Genomic DNA, 15,464 nt, shown 5'->3' on the forward strand with positions numbered 1-15,464 from the left:
ATGTTAAATGTTTTTTGAAAACATGGATGATAAAACATTCACACGCTCTTTGAAGAAGAAAAAAAAACAACATCAGAATTAGTAGCAAAGTTAGGTTGTTTGGGGTTTTTTTTTATAGCAGATATTGAATGGTTTCTTCGATATTTTTCATCAATATCTTGCCATCTCCAAACAAAATTAAATTAATAATAATGTAAAATGGCATATCCAAATTAAATTAGTTTATCAGATTAACTTTTTGGTAAGTATTTAATATCTTAAGATAACTTTTCTTAAAATAAAGGAATGTCTAAAATTGGAACTCAATGCAGGTCAGATTATTCAGAAATCTAGATCTCTTTTTCTTGCTAGAAAACGACTGTTGAGGGCATTAGATATAATGAAAATCATGAACTTATATTTTATTGTTAACTTAAGGATATCCTATTGATGTTCTAGCTCATATTCCAGATGTTTGTTTGGTAAGGGCTCTTTCAGCTTTGATTACCTCCCTTTGTGATGAGGTCACATGATCAATATTTTTCATCCAATATGGCGACCAAAACAGAAGTTGTGTCGATTTTTCTTTGGATATTTCTTTCTTTAACCAGAGCTGATGTGTTTGAACGTGTCTTAGACGATGGCAGCGATTGCAAAGATGTCTGCAAGAACACATATACACCGCACACCTTCGAAAAGGTGAAACGTTGCCCACTAACTATAAAATCATAACATTCTAAACTGAGGTAGATGACGTTACTGCATTTAAGGGCTATAGTATTGGTAATACGCATTGGCCTAACGGGTGGGTGCGGTACAGTCAGATATCACGTATAGCACGTAATGAATTTAAAGTTATATTATTAACTTTAAAATGTGTCATCTAAACGTTCAACAGCAAACTGTTTAAGGAAATAAGTATACGAGCTAAAATAGGCAATCGAATATTGGATTATACGCGCAGTAGATGACGGTATTGAGATAGTATCTAGCTATTGCATTGTGGGTATCTTATTTTATGAAGACTAATCAGAATGTCAAAATGCAATGAGAATTACATTTTTCATGTACATTGGGCCTTGCATACAATGCATATGGAAAACATGATGCCATAGGGGCTCGTATCGTTGCTTACAATTGACCTGTTGTACATGTACTACAACCGTGTCGGCCAGTTCTGTGCTTCGGTAATTCTGTGCAACGATACGTAATTTCTGTAAACATTTTCACTCGAAAGGCATATGAAAATATGATTTCTAAATGTCAGCATAAAGACCCAATCCATGACCTTCTTAAACCTGTAACCCAGAAAATCCTGTTTACTATGTATCTTTTAGAATCATACAAATAAATACATTATATAAAAGATGGAAAAGTTACCTTTAAATTTTTTGCATCTTAATCCAAGTTTCCAATTTTGCAACAAGTTGTCCCACACATACAGTGTCGTCTGCTACCAATTATATCAACTTGCTGCTAGAACGGCATATAGTCTGTTTCTAAAGTCATTAGTAATTCTTTCCCATAAACAAGACGTAAACACATTACATCCTATTCATTGTTGTTTCTCTTCCACATATTAGCTTATTTTTTTTAAAAATGTTGAACTTCACTAAAAATAAATTACAAAATTGGTTTGGTTTGCTTAATATCTCTTGCCATTTATTGGCATTGTTACGTCAAATTTTGTAAAACTAGCTATAAACCTGACCTAATTACGCAATTGAAATGCTGACAGAAACAGTTGAAAGTAATTTATTTCATTTCTATAGCCCAATGAATAAATATTACATCTTTTCAAAGCTGTGTGAAGAATAGGCCGACATTTCGCGAGTTATGAAAACACAGGGATCGTATCCCGTGTGTCCAAAATTAATATTATTTTGAACAATATTATGGTGACAATTGCCTGTTTTCAATTGGTAAGCATTGCAGTATTTTATTTTCGTCAATTGGTCGAATTTGGTAAGCATTTTGCTTCAGTATTGGAGACGGAATCCTTAGGTGTGCAGAAATGCCCGACAGTATTGTATATAACTACAAGGGCGGACACTTGTCTCCTTGCTCGCGTAACCTATTTTAGAATAAACGCTTTTATTTCAAGCTATTCTTTGAGTAGCTTAAGAAATATGGTGCTGATATTTAGCTTAGGCATTGGACTGTGTATCCCTATCGCGCCCATTTAATATACAAGAACAACCCACTGAATGGAATACTGCCTTCTCATTGGCCAACTGAAAATAAGTTCTAAATAAATGCAGGACATCATTTTCTTTTAACCAATGAGAGGACAGTATTCCATTCACCGGATCTCACTTGCATATTAAGCAGGCACAATCATGGCCATGTCGAACATGGGAAAATGATTTGGCATTCCTTAAAGGTATGATATTAAGTCAAACTTTTGATAGGATACACTGTCGAATGCCTGAGCTAAATATCGGTACCAAATTTCTTAAGCTACACAAAGAATAGCTTGAAATATCAGTGTTTATTCTTAAATAGGTCACATGAGCAAGGAGACTAGTGTCCTCCCTTGTAGTTATTGTATAATATATGTATGACAGGTCAATTGTAGCAATAATATGAGCCCCTGCCCATGATGCCGGGTTATACCATAATGGTCATTTTCTATAGTACCAGTCACACTGGTCATGTAGGCATTCAGCACCATCTGTTTCAGTAATGGGTCTCATTTTTTAGAATTTGATTTACATACATTTAAGTTGCAAGTATGCACTTCATTTGGATTCATATGCATCCATATTCCTTTGGAAGGTTATTATTTAGATGCCCTGAGAGGTACATAAGGCAAAATCATTGTTAAAGTGCATAGACAATTTTGGACAAACTGAATACTAAATGGATTACTAATAAGTGTGAATTTTTATTACATACCGACTTTATATTACTGTACACTGTCTTACATTTCATGGAAGGTATATCTTTTTATTATATTGTTATTTTTTCAAATACTGCTAAATGTTGCAGGATTAGTAACTGAAAGAAATGGGAAATCACTATTACATGTACCATAATTTTTAGCCAGTTTTCTTCACACTCAGAGTACCATCCCCCACCCACCTGTCTTGAATTGTGCATTACCAATAGCCCGTAAGTGTGGGTAGGGGATTGTATTCTGATTATGAAGAAATGGCTAAAAGCTCTGGTAATGGTGATGTCCTGTTTCTTTCAGCTACGTATGCACCATTTAGCAGTGAGTGTATGCAATAATAATTTGTAATAAAAACAGTTCCATACCTTTTTGTCCACTGAATTTGATGCAGTCTACAGCAATATGGAGTCTGTATGTAGGTAGTGAAAATGAAATGTCATTGAGACTTATGAATACCGTATTTGCTGTCATATAAGACAATACTTTTTTACCAGAAAATCTTAGCTTCATCTTATACTCCAAATCAATTTATATATGGATTTTGTCATCCAAATCGCTTTATCATATGTCACATAACTTTTCGTATAGAAAATATTATCCAAATGGACGAAAAATAATGTGTAAAAACATTATTCATTTTAGAAAAGAGATTGTGTTTGAAAAAATACAGGACTCCACATTGAGGATTTGAAACAGTTACATGATCGTCAGTATTAAAATTAATTTATATAAGATGTAAATGTGATACAGTAGAATGCATTAGTAATTAAAGCTCTACCGATGTCACTTTTTGCCAATTATGCCGATACTGCGTATAGCCGATTATTAAAATTGCCGATACCGATTATGAGACCGATTATTTCATTATTATTTGTTTTATAACAATGACGGGTTCAGAAACATAAACCTATTAGTGCAATGCAAGTAGGTATTTTGCCATGTGAGTTATAACAAGGTTGTTTATGCAGCAAGTGAATTTGAACTTCTGTACAAAAAGAAACAGAAACTGGATAAGAAGTACAAGGCTATTTATAGAAAACAACGATCACACAAACATAAAACTTGAAAAACTTTAAAACTAACACTGATAAAACTTATGGTTTGCCAATTCAAGATATAAATGATTGAAAATGTATTAAGCTAGTCTTTGAACTTACGTTCAGTGATGCAGGTTGCCATTACTAGATCTCCATAAATGACTAAAAAGTATTAATAACGATAGCCCAATAATAATTAAAATTAATAATATGCATGCTTTCACAGCTGCCAACCCTCACGAATTTGGTGTGAATTTCACGACTTCTTCAGCAATTCACATATTCAGGCCGCAAGCCAAAAATTCACGAATTCTACAATCCTCGATTATTTTAAATCTTTAATAAAATAACCGATTTCCCGTTAAGCGCTAGTCGTGATATTCGCAGTTGTCGAAACGGTCCAGTACTGATGGTCAAGATATTAGTAGATCTACAGCCGATTAGTACAGTTGGCCCAGTAGCAAGCATTTTAGCCTATTTTAATCTATGTGTATAAGACTAGTTTTACAAATGCTTTGGAGAGAAACTGGGGCCTAACCGGAATTTTGCTCTGCGCATGAGTCACCAACACTGATTTGAGTTACCATTCAGCATCGCATGTAAGATCTTGAAAATGTTTTCATCACCAAGGAAAAAGAAATGTATTACTCAAAAAGTGAAGTTTAAATTGAAATATATAAAAAATTGGCCGTGCATTCTGTCATTAAACATTGATATTCATCATGCTTTTTGCACTCAGTGTGCCATCGCAGAGACGATGTGAGGAAGCACGTCGGTTGCAAAAGCATGTAGAAGTTGGGAAAATTAACAATTCACAGATTTCAGCTCCAGAATATTTTAAGCCATCGGCGAAGACCTGAAGGCTACCAACGCTGAAACATTATTTGTGAGTTTTCTTGTCAAACACAATCTACCTTTATCAGGTGGAGACCATGCTAAACATTTGTTCTGACAAATGTTCTCGGACTCGAAAATCGCTTCCAAATTTTCCTGTAGAAGAACCAAAAGTGCTGCAGCTCCTGTGCATTCCTCACAGCGACAGTGACAGCAAAAGAGTATTTTCTCTAGTGAGGAAAACTAATACAGACTTTAGGGCCTCCTTAGCTGCAGAAAATTTGTCAGCAATTTTAGTCACCAAGATCAACCAGCAGGCGAGAAGTCAGAACTGTTTAGAAAACAAATTTACGATCAAGCAGTTGAGGAAGTTCAAATCTGCCACAGTATCATGTCTTGACAAATAAATATTTCTGCATATATGTAATGTTTTAGTTTTACATTGCGAACTTGATATAGTGTAGTATCGACGGTTGGAGTGGATGGAGTTGTCATGGTATTTGTCACTAATTCATGTCCAAATTCACAACTTTTTATCCCTATTTTCACTAATTGTGAGCCTGGAAGGTTGGCAGCTATGAGCTTTAAGACTCAAGTTAGATGTCAAATTATGCTGGCTGCAGCTAATACTGAAAGCCTAGTTGAGGTGCGTTGTGTTTAAACAAGAGTAACATTTCTCCCTTCTCGCCAAGTAACAATCCAGGACAATCTGAAAAATTCTAGCCTGCGCCGCTTAACATCTGCTGGCTCGGAACACTTGAAGCTGGTGCAGACAAATAGCATCTAGCTAATTTAGCGAACTAGGGGGAACTGAAACCTGAGAGTGTTCCACCAGCTGTATATGTCTTCTTCTCGTGGCAAAAGAGGGCTGGCCAGATACAATTCAAGCATCATGTCAATGGCATCATCCACGTGGTTTGTTTCGTTGATGTTATGAACACTTTCATCACAGGCCACAGAAAACAAATCCCAGAGATGGTCCAATGGCGTTTGTTTCAGTTGCAATTTTTCTTTTTTTGGTCTGGGGTTCCTCCTGCTTGTCAGCATTCTGATCCAAGCCATTCTTTGGATCTGGTCACAAGTAATTCATCGCTGAATAGGCAATGTTTGAATCATGGATCCAAGATGATGACCAAGACAAACTTCTTGTTGCTGGCAACGTGAGCAAAGCATGTGTTCAATGACGTCAACATATCATGGCACATTGTCTGAATACCATGACTTGCTTCATGCTCTCAAGCCAACAACATTCGGAGCATTTTCATCATAGGAAGAATGGCGGATACTGATGTTTGGCTATCACTTACTTACTTGGTAATGACCGCGAATGGGCCTAACGTGTCCACAATATTGTTAATCAAGATCCACTGTTGAGCTATTAGGCTAGGCAGGTCATAGAGAGTAGCGTAAGCCCACAAGACTTGATTTTGTTCATATAACGAAACTAACATATTGTATGTAGACTTAAGCATGTCTGGACATCCTGGATGAGTTTCTTATGGGCAGCGCCAAATTTTCCTGCTACTCTTCGAACTGCTGTTGTGCCAGGAGGATGTGCCGGAAATTCCTGACTATGGATCGCGAGATCGGCAAAACATCTTTGACAGCTTGTTGGGACAGAATGCCATCACTGACAACAAGCTGCGGTGTGTGTGTGCAACATAGCTGATGCTGTCGATTTCAGCCAGATGCATTGCTTTAGCCACGTTTACACCTCCATCACAGAGAAGAACATGGATGACTTTTGGAAATGTTGTATTCCTTGCATAATTTGTCCAATTTCTCACCAGATATTCTCTTGTGTGTGATTCATCGAGCAGCATTGGTGCTAAAGTCACCTGTTTCTGCTGAAAGTCTTGCATCAGCCAGTGTTCTGTAAGACTCAAGGCTACATTCTGCCTTGGCCATCAGACGTTGAAATCAAATGTCTTTAATAGCTTAAAATGATTGCACATCTACTACCATGAACTCTGCAATAGCTTTGTGCCAATGAATAGTTCTCAGGTCGTCAAATGCAAATGGCTAGTCAGAGTACGAGAATTTGCTGCAGCTGCTGAGGTTAACTGCACAGCATCCTTTTCCTTTTTATCTGCCAGAAACAGGCCATGTTCGACAATGTGCTTGCAGCACAAGTGATGGACATGATTTGATGTCGTATAGTTTTTAGATTTCTTTCCACCTCTGGAAATGCATGCTTTGCAAAGTGTGCAAATTTGCTTTGGACTCTTTGACTAAATTTACATTGAAGTAATTCCAGACTAATCTTGAGTGTTTCGAGTTCGACATTATGCATAGGCTTGGTAGAATATTTAATAGTGGACAATCACTAGTCAGTATTAATAATCCAATCATTTGCGCTCTTGAAACATTGTTTTAAATCAGGTAAGTTACTACTAAGTTGTCCATGTGGCTGGATGGATGCACGCACCAGGCTGCAAGTCGCATGCTGAAGCAGCTTAGCAGCTGGGGTATCCAGGGATAACATTGCTGGCGCTGGCATGCCAATATCAATGCTGCATAATATTTGTATGTTAGCAATCAGCTGCTGCTTCAGCATGCGACCGCTATTCTTTGATTAGCAGTATTGTAGGACTGGCTAAATAACAGATTAACTATAGTAAGTCATAGTTTCTTAGTATTTGGAAATTTTGCTACCCATCTAATCTGCCTAGCTATCTGCTAATGTGTATGCTGGAAGTTCAACAGCCACATGAGGCCTCATTTGCTGGTTGGCTGCTGTGATTGGGATGATTGCATGAATGGTATTGATAATTTGTTGTGTGCAGACAATCGGCAGTAGTTTACAGCAAGTGTGGTAAAAAGTATTTACTTTTAAGAATATATTATCTTTCAATTAACTCCCAAATCAAATGTTTATTCCTTAATTTCCACTATTTAATTCTGATTTAAAATTCAAACCATGTCAAGATGAATGTTATGATTGAATTTATATTTTGGAAATTTCTTGACATCAGCACCGATTATTTCTGCCGATACCGATTATACCGATTGTTCTAATAATCAGCCCGATTATGAGTATGGCCGATTAATTGTTACAGCTTTATTAGTAATATATGTTTTTTGTAATATACATTGTTTAAATTTGATACAGTTGCGTTAGAATTGACAAGTTAGAAGAAGAATAACCATAACACAGATATTACAGCATACATTTTCTCACTGCACTTCATGATCAAATAAAGATTATGCCCCATTATGAGAGACAGAGGAGAGAGTGAGAGAGATTTGTATGTACAATTGTATGGTAATCTTTTATTGTTCACTTACTTGATGATTGTAATCATACTCATGTACAAAAGTATAGTACCATATTCCATTATCAGTTAATATCACTAGGTAAGTAATTCCTTCTAGTTTTAATTATCACTTCCATTGTTCACGTATCACCTGGCTTTGTAGTGGTATGTACATGCTAATTAAATATGCTACAGCAGCTGTAGTCAAGTTTTTCAAAGTTAACACCTATTTGAGATCAAGATTTTGCAGACCAGATCAGATAAGTGAGGCTATCAATAGGGAAATGAGGCTAACCATGGGTATTATGAATATAGTAACATACAATAAAAGGAAATACATGGTATTACTGGTGTAAATTACTCAACCAGTGACATCTTTTGAACTTGCCAGTAGGACTGACAGCAATTTAAAGTAACATTTAGCATGAGCAAATATCAAAAACAATTGCCGCCTAAGTACAGGAAGAGTACATACACTTGAAGAAGAAAAAATCTTATTTGTTGGGAATGGAGAGGTTGTTATACTTGCAAAGAAAATTAGACATTATGCAAAATGGTCATTCTTGGGATTTAACTTAGTAAATGGAGTCTGTATTGATACATGTATAACTATTGTGAATATTCAAACCCTGGAGGAGTATGGTGTGTTTTCGTAGTGCACATTTACTATTTAATTTATTATTTTTTTTCTCTCGTTGACAACAACTTCAGTTAAACATGGGCAATAAGGTGAGAAAAAAAACCCCACAAAGAACAGGAATATCTCTATCTATCTATCTCTCTCTCTCTCTCTCTCTCTCATATATATATCAGGCCATATTTTTTTTGATCATGAGTGCAAGAAGAAAAATGCGATGGGATCAATCTGTATCTCTCTTCCCCCTGCCCCTACCCTAAACAAAATGTGGAAAAGCATCAATGATGCAATTTCCCTATAGTTGGTAATCTGAAATAGCATACATTGATACTTTTAATATTTATGAAACCAGAACTTATAGTTTGATTCCACACATCATCATGAATTTTATCCTATCTGTAACTCAATAAATTTTCAGGTCATTGTCACTGTATGTAGCTAAAAGTACATAATACATTTTAATTATTTCATGTGAAACAAATTAGGTACTTTTAGTTAAAATTTAGAGATCCAGACCTGAAAGGTTACTGAGTTACAGATAGGATAAAATTTGCAATGCTGTGAGGAACAAAGGTGAAAAAGACAATGTTGAGGTATAGATCTGGCCTCATCTTATACTCAGCATTGAATTGACTGATATATGGATGAAGGATGGAAACCTTGCCAAATTTGCTGATTCAGCTTATACGCAACATCGACTTATAGTACAGTAATCCATTTAGTGGCAAAGAGAAGTGTATTTTCAAAAAACACTTGGAGAAATTGGACATGAACTGTTTTTCTTTACATACTGTTTGCAAATAAAATTGATTCTGGTCATCCTGAACAACCTGGCCAGCAGTTCCTAATAAAACAAGGTATTAAGACCTGTATTGGTAGCAGTTCCTAAAATAAGGTATTAAGGCCTGTATTGGTAGCAGTTCCTAAAACAAGGTATTAAGGCCTGTATTGCCAACAGTTCCTAAAACAAAGTATTAAGGCCTGTATTGCCAGCAGTTCCTAAAACAAGGTATTAAGGCCTGTATTGGCAGTAAGCAGCATTTGATGATGAAGACAGTAACACAATTCTCCATGCATTTTGTTAATAATAATGGCATAATGTTTTAGTTTTGTCATCATGGAAATGATCATGGTAATATGTTGGGAGTTTCCATATTATGACCCAGGGTTAAATCCTGCAAGGTAGGGAAAGATACGGGGTATTATTTGGGTTCATAGTCAAACTTTTTTGACACTTGCATCATCGACCACACATGCCAGTTTTCAAACATGTGAGAGAAACAACAGGATTTATTTGAAATTTACATAAAATCACTTGTCACCCCCTCCCCCTCTTCATCCCAGGAAGAAAATCAAATTTCCAGAAGTGTTGGCACATCATGCACTCATAAAATTATCATTGGCTAGTATTTACAAGTCTAGCTTTAAGAATATAGAGTTAAGGACATAGCATGCACATTCATATGTATGGTATGGATGGATGTACTGTTGTCACAGTTTAACATGGATAATGGGCCTACTTAGATTAAAGCACAGTCCATTTAATACCCATTAACCCAAGAATGTTTGATTCAGTAAAGGGGGTAATGTGGTAGGTTGGGTCTTTAACCTTTCTTCCTATGACATTTATTGACGACAGTATATATGTATTTTAAGGAACAGATGAAAATGAACAATCATTTAAACACATTTGTAAATCTTGTATTTTGATATTTTCAGAATTCCTTGCAGGACTGCTGTGAAAGAGGCTGTCGTCTATATTCCATGATGGAATTCATATACGATGATCAGAATACAACTAAGGATGTATGTATGTCCTGTAAGTAGTCTGTCATGTGCTGTTTATGCTGATGTACATATTTTATTTGTTTCTGTCAGAAATAAAGAAATGTACATTTTTAGAAAGCCTACATAAAGATGCAATATGCATAATGTTATCACCAGCATTGTAATGCAACTGTCTTTCATGTTCATCTGTTGTGACATGGACCATGGACATTTATGATGCAGAACTAATAATATTTCATGTGTTTAAACCGTCAGATGTATAAGTAATGGTTGACATTGGTTAAAATGTATTCCCTGTTGGAAGCATTACAAAATTGGACCATTCCTGATATAGATAATCTTACATTCCCTTTGTGTGTGTGACTAGGATTTTTAACAGAGCTTTAACAATTTTTCAGTCATATCACTATGATGTCTGCAGTGTGGCAGTTTAAAGTGATGCCTAGCAATGGGGCATCATGCCACAGACATGTAGCATGATGTCCAACCCAGTCACATTATCCTGACACCAGGCCGACGTTGGATTTTGAACGTAGCTTTAACAATTTTTCAGTCATATCGCTACAGCATCTGCAGTGTGGCAGTTTATAGTGATGTCTAGCACTGGGGCATCATGATGTCCCACCCAGTCACATTTTCCTGACACCAGGCAGACCAGTCCTAACACTAACCTCTTGATGCTGAGTGCCTAGCGAGGCAACAGTTAGTACCATTTTTGTAAGTCTTTGGTATGACTCAGCCGGTGTTAGAACCCACAAGTTCCCGCTTCCAAGACAGACTCTCTAACCACTATGCCACCAGAGCAGTCTACATTCCATGTAGCATGCTTTATAAGATTGGACCATTCCAGATACAATCTGACATTAGAAGCATTACAAAACTGTACCATTCTAGATATAGGTGATCTTACATTCTTACTAGGAGGCATTACAATTCCAGATATAGATATTACATTCTCTTAACACATTAACCCCTGGAGGTTTTTGTCGTTTTAGTCTGAAACTTGAGTTGGAAACACAATTTGAAAGCTGATTCTGAATACATTCTAAAACATCAACTTCTAGGTGATCTTCCAATAACATACTGCCTAGTTGTGTTAGAAACATCGTTTTTCATTGGCTATTTGGCTTGCACATGAGCAGAAGGGTAAAAGTTGGATGGGTTTTTTTTGGGTGTTTGTGTGTTTTTATTGCTTAACAAACCCATTGTTTTTGTATCGAATCCACTCTTTATTCCAAATGTCCATCTTATCCTACTTTTTGCAAAGGTTCATCTCTCTGTTTGCAGTTCATACTGGTCTGCCTTAGATCTGAGACCAAAAAGTCTAAAATCCTGACACAAAATGGGATTCCGACCACAGGCGAATTTTTGGTACAAAAAATCATGTTCAAAAAATGAGGTTTTTTCCCTCTGCATTTTGTAGTGCAACTAGAAATTCAGATTAATTGGTATGATTGTAGAGCTACATCTGTCTCCCTTTCTATAATACCACCCACTTTAGTGTATCTTACATGACCTTGATGCTACAGAGCTTGGCAGTAGGATACCACCTCCTGCCATGTAAACTCATCACCATGGATTAATGTGTTAAGAAAGCATTACAGAATTTATCCATTCTATAAATCTATGACCTTAAATTCCCTTAAGAAAACATTACAGAATTTGACCATTCCACTTGTAGATCATCTTACATTCCCAGTAGAAAGCATTACAATATTGGGCCATTCCAGATATAGATAATCCTACATTTCCTGTAGAAAGTGACTGCTCCCTTGACCTAGTGGTTAGAGCATCCACCTCGGATGCGGGAGGATGTGGGTTTGATTCCCAGCCAAGTCATACCAAAGACTTACAAAAATGGTACTAATAGCTGCCTTGCTTGGCACTCAGCATTAAGATAATGTGAATGGGTGGGACATAATGCTACATGTCTGTGACATGATGCCCCAGTGCTGGGCGTAACTATAAACTGCCGCAATGCAAACATCGTAGCAATATGACTGAAAAATTGGTAAAGCTATGTTAAAAATCCAAATCACACACACACTGTAGAAAGCATTACAAAATGAGACCATTGATCTTACATTTCTTGCAGAAAGCATTAAATCTGGACCATTGATCTTACATTCCCTGTAGAAAGCATTACAAAAGTAAGGCCATTATAGTGCTGAAGCTGAAAAATTTCTGTCTTTTACAATAATTTTCCCAAGGATGGTCTGTGGCTAGATATGACTAAATAAAAGCAAACTGTTGTTAAAAGTTGCATGACATTGAGTCAGTTGTTTTAAATACTTCATTTTTTTTTAACCAACCTTCCACGTCTCAATAAAAAAATGATCATATCACAGACTGATTCCACTTCAGGTGAACTGCTTGGCTGATGTTAAGCCCACAGCATCTTAGTCTAGGTGAATTAGACAGTATTCTTAACAGAGCTTCAGAATGCGGAGTCCTGGAACTTAGGAGTCCCCATCTTATTTTTTAAAATTCCTAGCATAAACCCAGGAGTTCCTTATTAATTTTTTATAAAGAGTAGAAAGGAAAATGAAAATGTATGCAATCGTGATTTTATTAGTATCTGGATTTAATTCTTAGCCCTTTTATAAAATCACATCGAATACGTCATTCTGCCATCGGTAAACTGGTGATGATGATGGCATATAAGATGGATTAAACATTTTATTGATATTCTGCAACTTCCCCATCCTCAGATCTGTCGAATCAGGTTATTGCTGAGTTTGTCGAAATACACTGCTGATGCTGTCTGAAATTGCATTATATTTCTTGTGTCTCTGTAATTCAAGCCCCTTTATAATCAAAATTAATTGTGGCCAGTTCATCATGAATTGTCTGCCAAGTATTCTTGTTTTTGCTCTTCAACTGATAAATTTCTCGTGTGCTTTCCGCCATCACATTAATTTTTTATATTATAAACAGTGACCTCATTTTTAGAAATACCTTTGAAAATTTATTCATTGCGCACAAGATATGTTTCAAAAAATTGTGGTAAAAAGAAATGTTGATGTCTTCATCTTATTATACCTATATACCTCACTTTCTAATGTGCTCACCAGAGCTGTGTTAACTTCATAGAGTACCATGACAACAGCCTCCAAAGATGGCCACCTACAATTGGTCAGTACCAGAAGGGTTAGATGCATCATGATCTCATCACCCATACTTGTTACCATGGTTATCAGCTGATTACAATGTATTGTAAAATTATGAAAACATCTATATAATGTTTTGAGAATCTGTTGAAATAACTGAAACATGGCATGCCCTTGCAAGTTGGGCCCACAGAAAGCAAAGGTCTATGTGTAGCACAATGTATCTATATGAGCCATTGATTGTGTGAAGCTCTAGATCTTGTACCGACATGATGAAGTCTTATGGTCATTAATGAAGCACCATCACTGACTATGAATATTACTTTACCAAAGTCCAATCTGAGACATTGACATTAAATTCACGATTTCCTCCACAATGGTAGTGGCTGTACCATTTAGAATGGATATACGGTCCATGTACATCTGACTCAACTTTCACTCTGTGGAAATAAATATTAAGCTTTTTGTGAATTGGAATATCAGTAGTTTGATCAACAGTTATCCTATTAAAAATTGAAGAATACAAGCCCCTCTCAGTGGTCTCCTGAGTAGTGTCATTTATAGCAATTAACAGCTCTAATTTTAATCCCACACTTGTTTAGGTCATGGACTGATCTTGAAGATATGGACAATTTTTACTACTACAATAGCACTACAACAAAAACTAAACCACAACTGTTGATGAAATTATCAGCAATTAATTTCAATCCCAAGAATGATCATTCAGAATGCTCTGTAGTTTTCCCCAACAGTTAAAATAGAATTTCAATTCACACCAATGAAACTTACACGAATAAACACCTGGATTTACACTAGGGATAAAAAGATACACCTGTGCTGCATATCGAAACAATTCACGATACACATCCTATGATATGATACATGTATGAACTTGATAGTCCTTCCATCTTTGCAAGGTAGGTGGAACCCATTTATGTATGTTGACATACGGGTTGTATTTCTGGTATGCAGATTTTAGATAGAGATATAGTTCTTATATCTTTATATGCAATTCTCATTGATGACAAGGAAACAAAAAAACTTTCAAACACCCTACATGTTGGTTGTCAGTGAGTTTTGTTTAGCATTTTAGGCCATTTAATGGTGGCTCCATTTAACTCACTTAAGCCACCAGGCCTTTGATTTGCATGGCACGAATGGATTGAAAACATCTTATTACCAATTGCATGTCTCACTTAAATGTGGAAGACATTACGATGTTATCTTCAAAACAGAAGAAATAGAGCAATTTTCTCATGCATAAAAATCTCATCTAGAACAAATCTGGGCATGGGTATGAGGATGAATACCAACAAAATCTATCACACTGTACTTCCTGCAGATGCAGCAGACTGCTGCAGCCACAGGTACTTGTATTTGTTTGTGAAGAAGGAAAACTATTGACAACACCCAGTTATATTCTGTAATTTGTTTTTTTTTTCTTTTTTTCACAAGGTGATAAACTTGAGTGGTTTAAATTCTGCCCCTTGCTGATTCTGTGCTGATTTTATTTATTCCATCAGCACCTCCAATCACTGGTTAGGGGCCCCGAGTGGCCAAGTGGTCTAAAGCGCTGTTCGTTAAGGATCACTGCCATCTCACCCCAGTCTGCATGGGTTCGAGTCTAGGATTTGGCCAATGTGGGTATGTGAGAAAGCTTGCAAGTAACTTCTTGGTGGTCAGTGGTTCTTCCCAGGGTTTTCCCGGGTTCTTCCTCCACCATTAATACTGGCCGCCATGTATAGCCTATCTTGTGTTGAAAAATGGCGTTAAACCCCATAACAACAACAACCAATCACTGGTTAAATATCTCTACATAAAAAGAGAAATTCCAAATTTGTTCCTTTTGTACAATTTAAGGAGAGATGCTGCCAGGATTTTATCTTGAAGGGGACTTCACCCTTTGTCACTGAAAAAATGAAAGAG

At 36.3% G+C, this 15,464-nt stretch overlaps 1 protein-coding gene across 1 annotated transcript in view; it reads left to right on the plus strand.

Annotated features, from left to right (window-relative positions):
* Window positions 1-523: 523 nt before the first annotated feature.
* LOC149807826 (transmembrane protein 59-like) overlaps window positions 524-15,464 on the plus strand; it is a 39,699-nt gene continuing 24,758 nt past the window's right edge. Inside the window, exons 1-2 of the mRNA XM_089971045.1 lie at window positions 524-678; window positions 10,360-10,459. Coding sequence (XP_089827171.1) covers window positions 532-678; window positions 10,360-10,459 — 247 coding nt within the window. The 5' untranslated portion in view covers window positions 524-531. The remainder of the gene's footprint in view (window positions 679-10,359; window positions 10,460-15,464) is intronic.

The sequence above is a fragment of the Sinohyriopsis cumingii genome, chromosome 1 (genome assembly GCF_028554795.1).
Source record: "Sinohyriopsis cumingii isolate HCF-2022 chromosome 1, ASM2855479v2, whole genome shotgun sequence".
In the NCBI taxonomy this organism is placed as follows: domain Eukaryota; kingdom Metazoa; phylum Mollusca; class Bivalvia; order Unionida; family Unionidae; genus Sinohyriopsis; species Sinohyriopsis cumingii.